Raw genomic sequence first — 13934 nt, 5'->3', positions numbered from 1 at the left:
CAAAGGCAGGACAGGCTCAAGCTCCGTCTTCTCTGCCATCTGTGGTTGTGGCAAAGAGCACCCCTCCCCAGAGAAGCTGAAGAGGGAAGGCCCCTGCCCACCAGATGGGCTTAGGGTGGCTGCCTCTAGGGCCTCTAGGGCCTGGGAATGTTCACAGTCTTCCGAGATTTCTCCTGTGAGGCCCTGAGCAGGCCTGGAGAGCTGGGGGTGGGGGCACGGGGGCTGGAGCCGGATAACAAGGCTCATGCAGGGGCATCTCATTCAGACTGACTGGGATTACTCTAGAGGAGGGGAGATGTGGACCCCAGATGGTTTGCTCTCACTCCTCTGCGGACCCACGGGCCATCCAAGGAAGGGTTAAGTACAGGCCACAAGAAGGGGCCTATGAGTATTCTGGTTGTGAAAGGCAGTCCCAAAGAAGCCTTCATGGTTCCGTGATGAACCAAGTCACAGCTGACCCTGTGGCCGTTTGGCACTCTCCTGCCACTAGAGCAGGGTCAGAGAAAGCTAGAGTCAGGTCTGCCACTTCCTTCGCCTGCCCTGTGGAGGGCCCTCTCTGGGCCTGGACTGTCAGTACAGACCCTCTCCCTGGGTGGAGGAGAAAAAACAGAAAGAAGCTTTAAACTCAGTGGGACATGGCTTTTAGGGGAGCAGTTTCATGTCCCCCTTTCTGATCTGGGCTCAGTTGGTGGCTCTAGAAAACCATCCAAGATGAGAGGCTAGGTTTCCTCCCTGGATCGCTGGGTCCTTGGCAGGGCAGGGGGGAGCCTGTGAGCCCTTCTTCCCTGAGGTGGTCCTGTCGGGCTGGGGCCACAGCCTGACTTGCCAGGCTGTACTGAGGCCTCCAGGAGGCTACCTGACAGTCTCTCTGACTTGGGATGATTGTGTTTTATCAAGTTGTGGTAAATTAACTAACACTTTGGATTATGGATTGTTGGGAAAGTCGACTTCTGAAGAAATGGAATGCAGAAGGTGGCCAAAGCCAAGGTTCACAGCCCGTGCTCAGCCCTATTTGGACTCACCACGGAGTCAGAGTACAGCAAAGCCACTGGTTGAGAAGTGACTGGCATCCTGCACCTTAGGGCGTGTCCCTTGTAGACCCTTGCCTCCCTGGCAGCCTGCCCAGGGCTGACAAGGAGATGAGCTTGAACTCAGGCCAGTTTTGGCAGGGTCTGCAGCTCAGAACTTTTGTCCTGGTGTGGGTAGCACCCCCTGGGCCCCAGGAGCATTCCGTTTTATGGATAGTGGTTAGTGGATCTACTTTTTATAGCTTCTCTTTTGGGGGTAAGCAGTAATATGGAAAAGCCTGTGTTCATTTAAAAGGAGCTGCTCTAAAGCCACAAGGAAGGTATATTAGCCAAGATTCTTTAATCCCATGGCTAATCCACCAATAGAAAATAGTGTTTCATGGACTTCCCGAAGAGAGCTAATCCTCAGTAGAGGTGGGGGCTGGGGGATGCAAAAACGTCAGAGAAATCCTATATCCCTGAGATAATGTGAAACAGAAACATAGACCTGTGGGCTCGAGGGACAAAGGCTCATTTTGTGTTATTAGCAGCAAACGTTTGGGTGAAGGGGGTTGGTTAAAAAGACAGTTGCTGAGCCCAGAGAGATTGGGAGGAATTTCTGTAGAAACACGTTTTGTTGTGCATCAGCTGTGTGTGATCCCGGGCAAGTTAGCATGTCAGACGTCAGCAGGAGAGGGATTCTCCCATTTCTTCCCCTCTGAAATTCAGGCCTCGAAGCTGCTAGCCCTCATCAAATCAGGCCTGAGGTGGGAAGGGGAGGAAGTAGACTGCTTCCTGGACTCCCATCCTATTTTGCACACCCCCACATCCTGCTGAGGCCAAGGCCAGCTGGCAGGGGCCCCTCTGGCCTATCTAGCCTCCAGTCCCTCCCCCGCTGTCCCCTCAAGCCTGCCAGGTCCAAGGCCCAACCTGAGGGGAGCGTCCCTCACCAGCCAGGTGGTCTCATCCCAGGAGTAAGGCTGCGCCTGGGCCTTGGGAACATGATGGGCTCGCTGGTGCAGTACCTGAATTCCTGCATCTTCGTGGAGCTCAGGGCCTGGCATTTGTCCATCCAGCACTCAGTGTGCACCTACTGTGTGCCAGGAGCTGTGCCTGGAAGCAGGAAGACCGCAGTGAGCAAGAATAGACAAAAACCCTTGTCCTTATGATGCCAGCATTCAGACTGATGGACGTCAGCAGGCTGTTGAGGGCCAGCATTTGCCCCTTTGACTAGAAGGCCCCTGTGCCACAGACCACTGGGTGCTGGACAGAGGCCAGGGCAAAGAGGCAGAGCCTTGGCTGGTGGGAAGCACTTGGCTCAGACCAGCAGCCTCCCAAAGCCAGGCTGGCCCTTCCGGCCCCCGTTCACCCCTGACATGTGGCAACTGGCTGACCAGGGCACCATCAGCAAGACAGGGCCCTGCAGACATACACCAACAGACAAAGCTGGAGCTGGCAGGAGACAAGGCAGAGCTGTGCAGGCGCTGAGCCCAGCAGCCCCACTTTGTTTTGATAGCTCACAAGACCCCACAGCAAAGAGATTCCCCTTTTATTGCATCTGTTTTAGATCTTTAGAATCTGAGTGAAGTCAAAACCATGCTAGAGGGGAGATTAATTCCATATTTTTCCATCTTTGCAATGAAACGAAAGGAAAGTTAGACATTCTGTGCGGCACAGTCAAGACAGGGGCATTGAGCCGATGGCCAGCGCCAGGATGCTCCCCGAAGCCTGGCACAAAGGCCCCCAGTGGTGTGGCCAGGCAGGTGCATCCTCTCCCTAAGCCCCAGGGCACCTCGGACACTACCACCGGTAATCTGGCTTCTGTCTTGGGGGGAGGGGGTTGGGATGCCCCAGCCCCTGTGGGAGACCGCCTAGAGGAGCCAAATCAACCACAAGCCTGGAAATGATTAAAAGGAACTTTCCGTCACAAGAGAACTTTAAGGAGCAGCCAGACCACCACGTGCCCTGATGGCTCAGACCCTACCAGGCCTGACCACAGGCTGCCTTCTTTGGGGGACTCATCAAGCCCCATCTATACAAGGTCCCCTGCAGCTCAGAGCTTAGCCATGGCCCCCATGAAGTAGGGAGCCATGTTGCCCACGGTGCACCCCCATGTCCAGAGCAAGGGCCATGTAAATATTAGCTGTTGATACAGTATTACAACGGAGCCTCGAGAGATGCAGTGTACAGATGAGGAATCTAAAGCCTTGAGTCAGATAACTTGCCCAAGGGCACTCAGCAAGTTAGCAGTCAAGTTCAGATTTGAACCTAGGCAGCATAGCTCTGGAGCCTGTGCTCTTACCACACAGGACAAAGGTAGGGACCAGGGGTCACCATAATAGCATTTTCCAAGAGTCTGCACCTGTGCTATGGCCAGGACATCCTGGGAGAGGAGCTGGGCAGGCACTGAGCGTGGGGGTGAGCCGAGGGGGACTTGTGGGGAAAGAGGGCTGAGGTGGGGCTTTTGGTAGGTGGCTTTGGTCAGAGAGAGCAATAGTAATAGGCAACGTGGACCTTGAGTGCCATGAGAATGCATGCCAAGGAGTTCGTCCGTTATCCCTGAGCTCCTGGATAGGAAAGGGACACGGCAGAAGCAGTGTGGAGGTGGAGGGTGACCCAGGAGTCCCGGAAAGCCGAGGTGGAAGGTGGAGCCTGAGCGGAGTAGTCACCGAGAGGGGCCTAGGGCACCCATCTCATGTTGGGAGCCCTGGGGCAGGAGTAGCCTACCTGGGTCTGGTGAGGACACTCGTGAGGCAGAGCCCTGATGTGAGGATGCTGCCCAGCCCGACTCGGCAGCCAGAAGAGTTGAGAACAGCACGGTCTAGTCATGCGATTGGTTTCCTACATGCCATCAGCCCTTCCTGCGGTGCCCCCCTGCTCTGGCGCCCTGCTGTGCTCACCACCCCCACCGCCCTCTCCCGGCCCCACATACTTGGCCCCGCATACTTGACGTCTCTCTGCCTGACTTTCCCCCCACACTGCAGCCCTGCCTCACGCCTGCTTGGGCAGCAACCCCCACCCCAATTGCTTAACCCTCTCGCCTCGCTGTCCCCCAGGCCCCCTTCAGACATGGGTGGCCCAGTGTCCCAGCTTCCTGCTACACTGCTGCCCATTTTAGTTCTCCTCGCTGCGGTGCCCCCAGCCTGGCAGAGAGCTCGAGGGCGCCTGTGGCTGGATGTTTGCTCTCTGGCCCAGCCACCCTGTCCACCTCTGGGCCATGTTCCAGGGAGGCCCAGGAGGGGATTCTGACCATAGAAACCACCTAAGAGGGCTAGGGCTCTGCTCAGAGCAGAAAGTGGACATGGAGAAGTTCCCTGGCTGGGGTCGGGGGCCCTGGGACAGAAGGGCTGCGCCGGAGCCGGATGGGGTGGGGAGTGCTGCGGGGAGGCCTGGAGCGAGGTCTGCACGTGCAGCAGCATTCCAGAAGGAACTGGCCAAATATCTGAGAAATGCACACAGAAAGGCTGGCTGGTTACCTTCTGTCTTTCTCCTTTCCTCCAAAATGTTACTCACTGTCAGTCATGGTCGAGCAGCTTCCCCAAAAGCCAGCCCAGACAGGACCAGTGCTGCGGCCACGCCAGTGCCTGGAAGCCCCTCCGAGCCGGTCTCTTGTCTGCTGCATGTGGTGGACCTGACAAATGTGTGGGGATGGGTGAGGCGGTCAGGAGGGCCCTGTTGGTGTGCTGTGGCCCCTCAGGTCTTTGTGGAAGTTATGGCTCCAGTCTTCCTGCTACATTTGCTCGTGGGCTGTACAGGAGAGACACTTTCAGCAAAGGTCGTAGTAGCAGCAGTGCTCTGGGAGGAGCAGCAGCTGCTGGAAGGCCCCTGGCTCACGAGGTCTGCCCTTGGTATTCTGAAGTGCCAGTTCACCCCCTTCCGTTTCACCTCCGACTGTGGCACCTGGTGGCCGCAGTCAGTTCCCGGGCTGAGCCTCTTCTCCCAGACTCACTCTAGAACCAGTTCTGAAAACTGACCACAGGCATGCAGGAGCCCCATCTTCCTGGCTGTACTTGCTCAGACCTGTGAGTGTGATAAGGCAGTGCCAGGGTGGAGGCTTCCCTGTTCCTGTCCCTTTTTGGCCAAGGGCCCTAGGGTCCCTCCTCCACCTTCCTTGTGGCCACCACACTCTCTTCCCTGTTCAACCACTCCAAACCAACAGCACTCACCTCCTCAACAATGCCATATTCTTCTGTGCCTCAGGGCCTTTGCACCTACTATACCTTGTGTTTGGAACACATTTCCTTTAGCCTGTCTCGGGTTGTTGTCTCCTCACAGAGGCCTCCCAGGCCCCAGTCCGAGTCAGAGCTCTTCTTCCCAGGTATATCAGCCCCAGAGTAGGTGAGCCATGTCAGGGGCCTGGGCTTCACTTGGAGCTAACTCTCTGAACATATCCTGCTCCTTTTCTTCTTGCCTTCTCTCCAAACACAAGTGTAAAGGGGATGAAAAAGAGACCTAAAAAGGAGGTAGAGGGGCACCTGGGTGGCTCGGTCGGTTAAGCATCTGACTTTGGCTCAGGTCATGATCTCACAGTTCGTGGGTTTGAGCCCCGCGTCGGGCTCTGTGCTGACGGCTCGGAGCCTGGAGCCTGCTTCAGATTCTGTGTCTCCCTTTCTCTCTGCCCCTCCCCTGCTCATACTCCATCTCTCTCTTTCTCTCTCAAAAATAAATAAAACATTTTTTAAAAACTAAAACAAAAAGAAAGGAGGTAGAAATGAGGACTAGGGGAAAGAGCTGAGGAAAAAAAATGCAGGACAAGCCTGCCTCAAGAGGAAACCAGTCTGGGGAGAAAAAAGAGGCCAGCAGGGCTGAAAGAAGGGGAGGTCATGCCATAGGAAGAGGGGGGCTGGGAAGTAGGCAGTCCACTGGAGAAAGAAGGGACAAAGGAAAAGCCCACCAAGCCCAGGGAAAGCGTGATGGAACTGGCAGGGAGAGAGCGGCCATGAGAGGAGCATGAAGAGCTCCATGAAGGGAGCGAGCGGGGCCTCCACGCGCTGGGTGGCAGAGCAGCCCTCCTGCTTTGTTGCACCACTTCTACTTCCAAGGGTAGGGATTATGCTCTCAGGGAGCACTGGACTCTCGCCGCCTCCATGTGACACCCGCGCAGAGCCCGTGGGAGCATCATGGCTCCCAGCCCTCTCAGGCAGCACAGTCAGGCAGAGGCCCTGTAGATGCTCTTTGGCCTCTGGCAACACTCTTCAGATGCCTAAGTCCCTGTCACACATCAGGAGTGGAGGCTTTCCCCTTGGGCACCTCAAAAGTCAGTGGAGATACACGCCCCCAGGCTCTGCCCCACTCAGGGCACCTGGACTGGCCAGTTTGGGCCATCGGTGGGCAGGGGGCCAGTGTGGGAGCTGGGCTCAACTCTTCCAGCTCCCAGAGCCCTGCAGCCATGGGCAGGCATCTGATACTTTGATGCCATTAGGGAAAAGATATCCAAGGCAGCGAGGTCCAGAGCCACGATGGCTGTCTAGATGTCCCTCGTGTTGTGTCGTCTCCCGCTTGGAGCTGGGGGCCCTGGGTGCCAGACGTGTGGCTGAAGACTGGCATTTTGGCACAACTTCTTTGGGCATCACTATAGTTCCTAGGGGACTAAAAAAACAAGCCTGTCGCTTTAAAATAGGTTATTTTTAGACCCCACTCAGAAGGCCCTTCAGGGTGTTACATGAACCGTCTTACACATCTTGAACTGTGAGTGAGAGAAGCCACTTGCCCTGTTAATGTTGCCTTGACAGGGGACAGATCACAGCGTCTGTTCTCCCCTAGGCAGGAAGATGAGGATTTGAATAAGATGCCCTTGTTCAGCCTCTCCCAGAGGATATTCCTCTGGAGAGCTCAGGCAGCCAAGTCAGGCTGGGAATGCTGCCCCACCCCCAGCCTGAGCCGGCCTCACTCATGCTCTTGGTTTTGGTTCGTTGTGCCTCCAGCACTCTCCCTGACAGGTTCCCTGAGTTGGCTGTCCCTTCCTTGTCACCCACTGAGGGGCTAGGCTACTTTCCAGTGGGCTTCAGCAGTGTCACTGGTATCATCCCGCCCCAGATTCTGTCTGGTGTCCAGGGGCTTGTTCCTCTGCTCTCCCTACCTCTTCCTCCCCCACTCTGCCCCCAGCAGGGATGATAGTGTCAGAATGCAAAATAGCCCTGTTACTGGCTCAGGCCTCCTGCCCAGCCCACTCAGAGGCAGAGGGCCCTCACACTTAACCCGTCCTGTCTGGAGCCCATTCTCTGCCCCTGTCCTTTGTTCTGTCCTATGTTTAGGGCCTCAGGGAATGGTCCCTTCTCCCATCTGCCTCTGACTTACCCCCACGTGGTGGGGGATCATACTTCGTTGGTATCTGGTTGGGCCTCCAACACACCTAACCACAGCCGTGTGCGCAACATCCCCTTGTGGCGGCCAGAAGGGTCTGCTCCCCACTTGGCCCAGGACCACCAGCCCTGTCCTCTGCTCTGAGGCTGAAGGCAAGGCCACCACCTAGCATGGCCCGAAGGCCCCGGCCCCATCTCTTGCCTCCACAAGGCCCTTCCTCACTCCCTCAGACATGCCTCCTTTGATCCATCCCTCTGCTCGTTACCTTCCCTGCCACCTCGGGGCTCCGTGCTCTGCGATCCTTTGGCCCCAGCGCCTTCTTGCCCCGCTTGCCTGGTGAACTCTTCCTTAGCCTTTGCTCACCGCTCCGTTCCCGGGCCCACTTCCCCAGGCCAAACCCCTCTGTTCTTCCCAGCACACGCTGCTGGTCTGTACGACTGCTTGGTACTTGCCTCTGCAAACTGGTGTGCGCCCTGCAGGCCTAGCCGAGTCTGTGTGCACCGTTGTCACCCTGGGTTACACGGGCCAACACAGGGGTGCTCAGTGAGGATGAGTGAGTGAAGACAGTCTGAGGCAAGGGTTGGTAAATATCTGGTTTTGTGGGCCGTAGGGTCTCTTGTCACAATTATTCAACCTGCCATCATAGCCAGAAAGCAGCCGTAGACAACATAAACAAATGGGCGTGACAGTAAAACCTTACTTACCAAAATAGACAGCAGGCCAAGTACACCAAGCCTCGGTCTAAAGATACAACAGACTATGTTCAACAGCGAACAGGAATGTTTTTAAGGGTACTGTTTCCCATGACAAGGGCTGTGGCTTTCTGGAAATTGCTGGTAACAGCAGCAGAAGGTGGTTCAGAAACAAGCCCCCAAGTGACCCTCTGACAGGGGTGACTTTGAAGATGAAATTTCTGAGTCTCCTATGACTTTGTCCCATGAGGCTTCTCCATGGCTGGCAGGTGAATGCCGTGACCTTGGAAGTGGACAGTGTTGGGCGAGGGTGACAGTGTCCAGGTGTGGGGTCTGAATTCTGCTTCCTGTCCCCATGGTTCAGGGAGAGAGGTGCCTTACTTAGTTGAGCCCCGTCTTGTGAGGGGTGGGACACCCAGCAGTGACCAGGGCAAGTCCCACAGCATGTTTGGGAACTGCTCACTTATGCTGAGTGACACCACACTCCAGTGAAAGAGAATGTCTAAAATTCAGGCGTTTGGGTACTTTCTCATCGTGTGTCTATTAAAGGGTTCTTGTTGGGATGTCCCCTTTAATCCTATAATATTTTTGTAGCTCAAAATCATGACTTTTATGATAATTCCAAACCTAAATGTTAAGTGAGGTAAGAGACTGCTTTATAGGGGATTGGAGGCGTCTGAGGCCTAGGAACTGTCTCTAAGTGTGGCCTGATGGTGTGAGGGGACTGCTAGGTGACTCTGGGGGGTGTCCCTTTTTACTACTTCTGCTCATTTAATCTGGAGCCAGGTGTCCAGGTGGCCTGGACAGGACAGATGATGACTGTTGCTGGGTAAGAACAGAGATCCACGAGTTCCTCCTCGGGCTGCTCGAGCTTGGGCACTGGGTGGGGGACACACAGGCCTCCCGGGGTTACGTAGCCAGTAGCCCTCAGGCATGGCTGGAGCAAGTGGGGAGGAATTAGGCCAGGCCTCACCCTATATGTGCTTGATGGGGACAAAGCGAAGGTGCAGCTCCCGGTGCCTTCGCCCAAACTCTGAAGCCAGGCCGCTGTGGGTCATGGCCTGGTTTGTCATTTATAAGCTGTGTGACTCTAGGCAAGTTGCTTAATATCACTGTGCATGGATTTCCTCATCTGAAAAATGGGCATGTGGAAGGCTCCCACGCTGAAGGATTGTGGAAGAGGGCTCGGCAGGATCACGAGCGCTCCATGAACTTGAGCTGCCGAGAGCAGCCCCTGGAGCAGAGTGTGTCAAGAAGCATCAGGATGAGCCCCTAGGGCCTGTCCCGGGTCCTCCCACCAGTCTCCCCTGGAGTCTGGGCTCCACACCTCAATTATGGAGGGGACTCTAGAGTAAGTTGTCCGGATGGCACAAGGGCCAAGGAGAGGGAATGAGTTGCCTGGTTTCTCCAAGGTCAGCAGGCAGGAGGGACCTTTCTGGAGGAGTTTGGACTCCACCATGCAGGAGTCCTGGGAGATGGGTCACCTTACCCAGACAGGTCTGCCTAGCAGCCAGAACACTGGCCTCCTCAGCCCTCTCTCCACATTTCCTTTGCCCTGCTGAGAAGACAGAGGTCCACAGATGCCCAGGTCAAGCAGGGCTGCTTCTCTCATTGCCATTTGCCACCAGAACCAGCCTGTACCCCCTTGGGGACTTTCTCTCACCCCCTGCTCCTCTGGACAGAGAAAGGTGAGGGGCCATGAGGGCCCAGGGGCTGCTTGTGAGGCCAGCTGTCATTTGCCCTGAGTGAAAGGAAGGTGAGAATGTTGGCGGGAGTGGGGGGCTGTCAGGAAGACTGTGGAGCTGTTTGCCTCGGTAGTGCTCCCCCCCGCCTCTGGGGCAGGCATGCCACACTGCAGACGCCGTGTGGAAGGACCCGGTGCACAGAGCAGGGCGAGCAGCCTGCTTGGCGTGGCCCTGGACAGCGGGAGAAACGAGCTACGGCCTCTGCCCTCTGGACACTGAGGCAGCACGTGTTTACTGAGGCTTGCTGTGTGCCTGACACTTGGTGCGGGTGGGCATGTTGTTCTGAACCGGCAGGTGAGGTCACACTGCGAACAAGGCCAAGTGATATGTCCCGGAACCAGCCCTTGCTGGGGATACCCTCGCCCACCCACACACTGTCCCAGATGCTTTCCCTTCCTCCCTCCCACAGGCCCCAGCAGCTGGGAATATGGTGACACCGTGGTGGCCTGGACTGTCCCTACAGGTGGCCCACCTGCCCTCCTGCTGTCTGTGCCTCCAGCCCTGAGTGTGTTTGACCTCTGCTCCTCAGATGCCCCACTGGCAACCTTTCCATTGCTGTGGAGACCCTTCCCGTGGTGGAGGGAAGGCACATCAGCAAAACTAGACGTTGGGATTTCTAGGTTTTACTTTATCATGAGAGACACCATTTTCCATGAAAGTGAAGCCTCGTGTTTTATTAGAGTAGGATTATTCAGGAAAACTTGTGGAGCAGAGAACACCAAGACAACATTCTAACATACAGAAATCAAAAAAATCGTCCTCTCCCTGGCCCATCCTTCTGGCTCAGACAGGGGTTGGGTGGGATTAAATGTGAGCTGGAAGAGCCTGGTAGACTTCATCCCTGGATGGTGGCTGCCACCCAGCATCTTGGCAGAGTACGCCGGGGGCACAGGGGAGACAGGAAGTAGAGAGAAAAGACAGAGATGATGACTCTTCCCGAGTCTTTCTCAGCTAGAAAAGGGGGGAAGTAGGAGAACGTCAGGGAGAGGAAGGAGCTGCAGGTTTGAGGAGGAGTGGACTTGTGAAAGCCTTTTTGTCTACAACATGCCACAAAGCACCCTCTCAGAGCTCCCCCAGGAAGGGCCCAAAATTGGGCTGGCACCCTCCTTTCAGGAGGGCCCTATTTCTACCGAGCTAAAGTATGGGCCCCCCCCATGGAACTAAGTGGAGGCCTCATGAAATGCGTGGCACCCCCGGTATTGACATTGGCCCACACTTTGCCTCCACACTTGAAACTTCGGTCCCTGTGAAAAGTTTAAAGGGGCAGGGAGGGGGTGGGCAAAGAGGAAAAGCAGGCGGGCTCCCCCACTGTGGCCTGGAGTCCGGGACCATCGGAAAAAGTCTGGATGAAGAATGATTTTGGAGCTTGGCTCGGCACAAGCTTTGCAGCAGTCTGTGGAAACTTCCAGGAATGCTGCTCTGGGCCAGCCAGGGGCTGTTTCCGCCGCCACTTTTACGAGGTACAGACCCCTCGACGGCTTCTGGCCAGCACAGGGGGAGTGTGACTCTCTTTCAGCTCAGCCCTGCCTCTCAGGGTGCAGTGCACCTTTTCAGAGCCCTCACAGCCCAGGCCAGCTCAGTTAGAAAGGGCCAGCCGCCAGGAGGAGCAGCCTCCGTGAGCGGCTGACGTCCGTGCGGGATGCTGTGAGAATTTATAGCAGCCTTAGAGGGGAAACTCCCTCCCAGAATGTTTCAATGTTTTATTAAATGTATGAAGGGAAAGTTTCCTTTTCACTGGACCAAGGCCCACAGCCTCCGTGGAGCCTCAGGGAAGGTGGCAAAACCTCTTGGGAAAGCCCACAGACAAATGGGTAAAATTAATAGAAAGTATTGTTTCTTAATCTGAGCCTTTCTGCTGGCTGTAGGCGGCACCACACAGGAACCGAGCCTGCCTTGCTCACGGCAGACTCACCCAGTGCCAGGTGCGGGTCTGACACGCACAGGCACTCACCCAGCTCTCGATGGGGGGAATGTGAGCTCAGCCATAGTGGCCAGCATGGGTCAGGCTGGGCGATGGCTGGGGTTGGCCGTGTGACCGGTGTGCAGGCCCGGGAGCACACCGGCTCCCAGATAGCACCTGCCCCTCTGCCAGCACTCTGTCCAAAGCCAGAGGAGGTGGGCAGGTTTTTTGCAGCCACGTCTGCAACACTGGCCCTGGCCCATAAGGCGCATGCAGCCCCAGCAGCTGGGGGCGTGGGCAGGCTAGACAGCTAGGTCGTGCTGGGTGTGCAGGAGAGGCCAGGGAGCAAGGGCTCAGCCTCCGGAAGCCAACATGATGACAAGCATTGCCAACATGGGTCAAGCTAAGAAGTGCTGGGTGCCATCCTGAGTCAAAACCCATAGTGTCCAGGACTCCTGTGAGCTTGGCGTTATCCTTCCATTACAGAGGAAAAGGGGGGCTTGGAAGCGGAGTTAGGGCCAAATTTCCAGGGGGCATATTCCTGCAATGGTCCTCACTGGACTTGGACAGGCAGAGGCCCTCCTAGGCTCGGGGTCGCTCAGTCGCTCACCTCCCAGTCTGGGAAGTCCCTCCAGGTATAGAGGTGAAGAGCCTGAGGTGTAGGCAGGACCCTAATTTGGTGCCTTCATTTGGGGGTGTCGTTTTCTTACCTTTGGAATGGAGATGGGTGATGGTCTCCAGTTGGTTGTGGATAGAAACCTGGCCCAAATGAGGAAGTGGTTCTGTTCCAGACCCCAATCTAAGTGCCAGACCACCAGGGCCAGGGATTCTGACCCAGGGCTGTGGGACCTGCTGCCGACCTTCCCTCACTGTGTCCTCCCCCTGCCTGCAAGCATCAGAGAACAGCCATCCAGAGCCAGGAAGAGACATGAAAGCAAGAGCCAGGGACCTGACAGGACAGCAGGCCGAGCAGCTGAGCAGGAATGGCTGGGGGGATCCCTAGGGCAACCCTGAAGCCTGACCACCATTTATTTTGCAGACAGTCTCCATCCTGGAGCAGCGGTTGACACTGACGGAGGACAAGCTGAAGCAGTGTCTGGAGAACCAGCAGCTAATCATGCAGAGAACAACACCGTGATCAGGGGAGCAAGAATCAAGAGCTTGGTCGATTTTGGGGGGGTGGCAGACCGGGGATTGGTACTGTGGGACTTGGGGACTCATTTATTTAAATGAAAGGGATTCAGCTCTGTGGGCATCACATTCATCCCTGAGCCCCAGAGATTATGCCCCTATCTCTGTCCTCCACCTGCTGTCTGCACCTGGAGGCTCTCCACCTGGCAGTGGGAGGCCGGCCCCCTGTGGGCAGGGCCAACACATGCAGAATGGACTGTGTTTGGTTTAATGTGAAGGAGTCAGCCGGAAATGTTTGCTACCTCTACCTCGGAGTCCCAATGAGCCCTAAGATCGCAGCTTCCCTGCCCCCTCCAGAAGAGTCCCCTTCCTGGGGTTTGTCCAACCTTCTGTCATATGACTGGCTCTTCCCACCCATAGCAATGGACTACACGTTGGATGGGGAGCCAGGAGATTTCTCTAAATCTGACAAAAGGCCCAATGTGGGTCCATCTGAGGTTTATCCAGGACCAAGCACTCGAGGCGGGGAGGCGGTAGCTTTGCAGTGGCCTCGATTTCTGCCTCACGCATGTTCACTGGGGCCTGGTGGCTTCCTCCTCTGTATGCACGAAGGTGAAGGAATCTGAAATTAAAATGGACTTTATTGAGCTTCTCATAAAAGTGGCTTGTTCTGAGTGAGACCTTATCAGTGCCTCCATCCCCAGGTCCCATAAAGGGAGAATGAGAGCGGTGACTTCGGAGAGCCCCTGCCAGGTTACCTCTGGAGCTCAGGGTATTGGGGGAGCAAGGACAGCCAGAGTCCCCGCATGACATTCACCTCCCCTGGCCGGCCCCCCAGCTGGCTTCCTCGATTGGATCCTGGAAGACTCAGGCACCTGCATTTCCACTTAACTCCTGAGGGTTCTCATAGGCGCCTTCCTCTGCATCCCTGCAGGGAGAGCCAGGCAGTGTTTGCCATATGTCTCGGTGTCTCGGTCTATGCCTTCAGCATTTGGCTTCTTGGGACCCAGCCAGCCAGGGAGGTATTTATCCTTCAACATACCTGCCTTGCCCTGGGAGACCGGGGTGGGGGGTGGGGGTGTTAGACCTTCTCGGGAGCTGTTAGTACCACGCAGCTAATGAGGTTCCCAGCCTCTGCGGCTTCCAGGTGGGAGCA

The 13934-nt window shown here is 56.1% G+C and overlaps 1 protein-coding gene across 2 annotated transcripts in view; it reads left to right on the top strand.

The window, feature by feature from the left end:
- Nucleotides 1-13438, top strand: part of POC1A (POC1 centriolar protein A) — a 75300-nt gene extending 61862 nt beyond the window's left edge. For both annotated transcript variants that reach the window (XM_043587508.1, XM_043587509.1), the window contains one exon: nucleotides 12687-13438. In XM_043587508.1, coding sequence (XP_043443443.1) covers nucleotides 12687-12785 — 99 coding nt within the window. In that variant the 3' untranslated portion in view covers nucleotides 12786-13438. The remainder of the gene's footprint in view (nucleotides 1-12686) is intronic.
- Nucleotides 13439-13934: the final 496 nt, after the last annotated feature.

Source organism: Prionailurus bengalensis, chromosome A2 (assembly GCF_016509475.1).
Source record: "Prionailurus bengalensis isolate Pbe53 chromosome A2, Fcat_Pben_1.1_paternal_pri, whole genome shotgun sequence".
Taxonomy (NCBI): Eukaryota; Metazoa; Chordata; class Mammalia; order Carnivora; family Felidae; genus Prionailurus; species Prionailurus bengalensis.
The sequence above is the reverse complement of the archived record's forward strand: the minus strand, read 5'-3'. Positions and strand labels throughout refer to the sequence as shown.